General features: G+C 32.6%; 1 protein-coding gene across 1 annotated transcript in view; it reads right to left on the reverse strand.

The window, feature by feature from the left end:
• The window catches only part of LOC106462469 (myosin light chain kinase, smooth muscle-like), a 96,824-nt gene that overhangs the window by 23,914 nt on the left and 67,336 nt on the right, over positions 1–5,574 (reverse strand). Inside the window, exons 10-12 of the mRNA XM_022390113.1 lie at positions 4,955–5,074; positions 4,126–4,329; positions 476–597 (exon numbers count right to left, since the gene is read on the reverse strand). Coding sequence (XP_022245821.1) covers positions 476–597; positions 4,126–4,329; positions 4,955–5,074 — 446 coding nt within the window. The remainder of the gene's footprint in view (positions 1–475; positions 598–4,125; positions 4,330–4,954; positions 5,075–5,574) is intronic.

A 5,574-nucleotide genomic window follows, 5' to 3' on the forward strand; every position in this document is an offset into this window, starting at 1 on the left:
TACACAGATGAAAGTACAGATTATATTCAACGGAATCGTTGTTCGAACCTTGGACCTTCCGATTTGCAGTCCAGAAATTTAACCACGAGAGCCGCTTGAAAGAAATAAAGATGAAAACTTGTCAACCAATATGCTAAAATATTAAGTATCTCGAGTATTCATTTACCAGATTACGAAAAAGTATAAAACATGAAAGGACATTAAGATCGAATAAGGTATTCGACCAGAATATGAAGTGGCTGTTTTACGTCACAGAAAGAAAAAATGGAAGCGAAAAACTCATTAGCCTATATTAAAGTATTCTAATAGGTCAGGTCTAATGTAGGATGTAAAAACAATAAATCTCTGTTATTTGGTGTTTGGTGTTCAAATATTATGACGTAATACTCATAACTTATATGTTTCATACGTGAGCACAACCCACATAAGCTGTGCCACATCTACGTCAGATACGCGTATTTGAAAACTGACTCACCGGTGTGGAGGTTCGAGGAGACCTGACGCCGTTAGTGGTCTTGTCATGCATCTCAGTTGAAAGTTCTGGTGAATAGAAAGCACATTCCTGATTGGAGGCGTGTCCATTTTCAGTAAAACGATCTGCAGAAAAAAAAACAACAGTTATCCGTTTTAGGCCATATGTGGCACATTAATCTTCCTTGGCAAGTAGGCAGTAAGCCTATAAAATGCGTTGTTTGAAGACCTACAAATGACAAAAAGCCATGTGGTAAAACACACAGGGACAATAAAAAATCAGTGTTCATTTTATGAGTCCTAAGGTGATAAAAATGGGGTGCAGTATTGACACAATAATGGAAAACATAGGAACTAATATGGAATTTCAAAACTGACTCGTTAGTACACACTTCAAAGTCGTTACAGATTTTAATCCAAATTAAATAACTATGTTCTTAAATAATGAAAGGATTTTGCTCATATAGAAACATTTTTATTATTGGATTCAAATATGGCTAAATATTTTGAGATTGCTATATTTTTATCTAGTAAGAAAACTGGCACGAATTTAACAACAGAAAGACAGGTTACTCAGTGCAATTGGAAAATGAATGGGGTGCTAAAACTATGCAAGATTTGTATTAATAGAACGGTTTGTTTGTTTGTTTGATAAGATGTTAAGAATGTTTTAACACACACGCACACACACATATATATACAGTCAGTAAACAATTGCTCCGTTGTATAACACAGAATAATGAATTAAACGAAATCTCGTGATATTATTCATATACCAAATTTAATTTAGATTACCATATGGTGAAGTAAAACGAATTCCAAACCCTATAGGTTTGTTTGTTTATATTTCGCGAAAAACTAATCGAAGACTATCTGTCTTAGCCGTCCCAAATTTTGAAGTGGTAGACTAGAGGGAAGACACTTAGTAAACACCATCCTTTGGTTACTCTTTTCCAACAAACAGTGGGATTGACCGTTACATTATAACACTTCCACTGCTGAAAGAGCGAGCATGTTTGCTGAGAGGATTCGATCCCGCGACCCGCAGCTTGTGAGTAGAGCACCCTAACCACCAAACCATGTTAGGCCTAGTAGAACGGTTTGGCTTTTTAGCCTGGTTTTTAGTTTTAAGCTATGTAGGTAGCTTTCTTTGACCAGAAGTTAATATTGATTATTTTAACGGTGTAAATTGGATGGAGAATGAAGTTTCCGTTAATTCAGAAGTGTTTCTAGTTTACATTTTCTAAGCAACAACTATTAACGAAATATTATCTAGCGACTATGAGACCCACAAAATGTGGGTAAGCATTAGTTAAATAGTCGAAATTTTAACTGCACAAGCTTAATTCAGCAGTTATGGAAACAGGAGGCTCTCGAGGACATTCTAACGTAAGCCTAATGAAACTTACTGAACAGATGATAGAAACAAACAAAAAATATTAAAGTTACGTTCAAATGATGTTTATTTTGCGGCGTTTCTAGCGGACTAAGCGAACAGAATGACAGTCGAAAGTATACAGTTGTTAACTTAAAGGTTTAAGTAACTTCTTTAATGCACTTAATTTACCACTTATGGTTTCTACATGTTATTTAAATTCAACTAATCACGTGTAGTCTAATCTTTGTTATTTAATTAACCATGTATAGTCTAATCGTTTTATTTAATTACCCATGTGTGGTCTAACCTTTGTTATTTAATTAGCCATGTGTAGTCTAACCTTTGTTATATAATTAACCATGTGTGGTCTAACCTTTGTTATTTAATGAACAATGCATAGTCTAACCTTTGTTATTTAATTAACCGTGTGCACTCTAACCTTTGTTATTTAACTAACCATGTGTAAGTCTAACCTTTTTTTACTTCATTAGCCATGTACAGTTTAACCTTGGTTATTTAATTAACCATACACAGTCTAACCTTTGTTATTTAATTAATCGTGTATAGTCTAACCTCTGATATTCAATTAACCATGTGCGGTCTAGCCTTTGTTATTTAATTAACCATGTGTGGTCTAACCTCTGATATTTAATTAATCATGTGTAGTCTAACCTTTGTTATTTATTCAACCATTTATACTCTAATATTTGTTATTTAATTAACCGTGTGGATTAATCTTTACTTTTATAGCATATATAGTGTGGTTAGCATATTATTGTTTGTTTGTTGTTAAGCGCAAAGCTACACAATGGGCAATCAATGTTGTGTTCCCTGCGGATATCGAAACCCAATTTTTAGTGTTATAAAAGGCAGCTACATCGGAGAGTAAGATATATTATGTCTTCTTTACTTTCACTCATAAATTCTTTTAATTTATTATTTGATTAATCATTTGTAATCTGATTCTAGTTATTTAATTAACTGTTTCTGGTCTGACCTTTGTTGTTTAATTAAACAGGTGTGGTATGATCCCAATTATTTAATTAACCATCTGCAGTTTGACTTAATTATATAATTAACTAGTTGTGACCTGTGTCTTTGTTATTTAATTTGATTAACCACTCGAGACCTAACCTTTGACGTATGCAATTCAAATAGCACTTGTTAACCTCAACCTTTGTAAGATAGGTGAAGTAAAAAAAAAAGTCTTACAGCCCAGGTGCAATTTACATATAACATATATATGAGAAAGTTCGTATATTTCAAATCTGATGACGCAACTTTAACAATATCCCATTTGAACAGTAGTACTATTAAGATATTGTACTTTAGAAGTCTGAATAATCAAATTCCTAAATGTATCACACACACACACTTATTATTTACATGACCAAGTTGAGCTTATACTCACGTGGTTTCTCTTTCATATGTCTTGTAAAATCCAAAACAAAATAACAATCTTAAGACTTCCGTAAACAAAAATATAAACCAAGAACTTTAGGAACACATGATATTTCAGGATAGGATAAACCTGAAGTTTGCTGAAAAATTATATAAACGTGATATATCTATAGCAATCCGAATAGTCATTTCGAAAGCGTTAAATGGTGAGAGTGGTTTAGTGCTACGTTTTGTAATTGTAAGTAAACAAAACTTACTATACCATTAATTTCGAGGAAACAAGTTTTAATTCGTGTTCGTTTGCCGCTGTTTTTATATAAATGTATAGTATTTTTTTGCAACCTAACTAATTGCGGCATAAATCTTGAGTTCCAACGAGGGTCATACTAATCAATTTTGGATCAAACGCAGGTAAATTGTTTAGGTATCACCCCGAAAGCATGTGAATATTCACATTCCAAGCGTATGTTATTCACGTAGCATATTTTCAACGGAAAATCTCAGACATCTATCTATATAAAGTATTGTCCGTCTGTCTGTCTAATGTCAGAAGGTTTTGTAAGGAACTGGCTGAACCAATTTCGATGACATTCGTGTGCTACGGTTCAAAATAATTAAAGGGTGCAGCCCAAATGCCCATTTATATCATTACTTATTTTAAGCCCAGTATTGCTTGGGACCCTTGCTAGATAAACTACTGAAAAATGAAAACACTTCTTACACTGATCCAATATGCTGAGTTTCATTCAATATTTGACTTTTTTAAAACAAAGAACGTCATCTAATTTTCAGAATATATATACTAATAACATAACTGCGAAAAAAAAAAAAAACGTTATAAAAATTATAAGATAAACGCAAACTTTGCATCTAACCTTTAACTGACAGTTTACAACTTGTTTCTTCTTCTCCGTAAACATTATATGCTTCACAGGTATAAAGTCCAGCGTCTTCGGGGAATATATCAGCAATGACTAGGGTGTGTGTTGTGCCATCTGGTGACGAAACATAGCGAAAGTCACTGCAGTTTTTGATTTCTTGATAATTATGAACCCAGGTAATTTCGATTGGAGGCGTGCCTAGAACAAGTTAAAGTGCGTTTGAAGAGCAGCTTTAGTGAAAGCTTCTATACTATGTATTTTAATTCTAGATAAGATTAAGGTATGTTTGGAGACTGGTACACAAATATTCTCACAACCAAGCTATTTAGATTAGGGAGAAGATGATCATAACTGGATTAAACAAAATAGATTTAAATATTCACATTATCTATCTGAATAATAAAACCTTGAGCAGAACTTCGAAAATCATTAAAATAATAAAACTACAAATAAATACTAACATCCTCAAGAAAAACGAAATTAGGCCCAAAGGAGAAATGTTTTATCTGTAATAACAGTAATATACAATGGGTTAAGTAAAAACTACAAAAGTAAATAGTAGTTCACTGGCTAAGATGCAATGTTTATGACTTTAAATGTTATTAACAAAGAGAATCTCAATATATTAAGTAGTATTAATAATACCCTTATAAGAATATTTTTAAATGTCCATATTTTTATAGCGTAACAGTTCATCATACTTAAGCAAATCTAAAAAACTGAAAATACCAGGAGAACACTGCGTTTCTAAGTTGCTCACTATATTTTCTTAAAAGGAAAACTTCAAAACTTTTTTTTCTGTAAAAGAAAAGTGATCTCTAACCTTTGACGTGAACAGTTAAAGTGACAGAAGCGCCATCTATGACTTCCAGATCTTCTAGAGTTTGGGTGAAAACTGGTGGTTCTCCCTCTCCAGCCACCTGCTGAAGGCCTTCGAAATTTTCTTGAAAAAAAAAAAGGAGGGAATTTTTACCTGGGTTGTCAAATATCTTTATCTACATTGCCTTCCACATGATCCTAAGAAGTGCACATGGTATATTAATAAGACCAGGGCTGATTTATTTTTAAACTAATGAACCACATAAAATTTGTAAAACACTTTTTAAATTAATACTTTCTGTGTGTTATTCATGCATGCGACAAAACGTATTACTGGAAATATATCTGTAGCCAAAAGTAAACCATATGGTTTAAAACGTATGTAAGCAAACATAATTATTACACATGTCTTGCGTATATGTACGTGTGTGTGCTAATAACAGGTTACACCTGTAGATTGTTTTATATGTGTGTAATTAATCCAGTGTATGTGTTTGTGTGAGTGCGTAATACTAAAATACATTAACACACACACATATATATGTATATATATATTAAGAGCCACAAAAATTTGTACTCGTATATCTTATAATAGCTGAATAATAACGTTCGTTTTGTTACTTT

The sequence above is a fragment of the Limulus polyphemus genome, unplaced genomic scaffold, assembly GCF_000517525.1.
Source record: "Limulus polyphemus unplaced genomic scaffold, Limulus_polyphemus-2.1.2 Scaffold46, whole genome shotgun sequence".
NCBI lineage: Eukaryota > Metazoa > Arthropoda > Merostomata > Xiphosura > Limulidae > Limulus > Limulus polyphemus.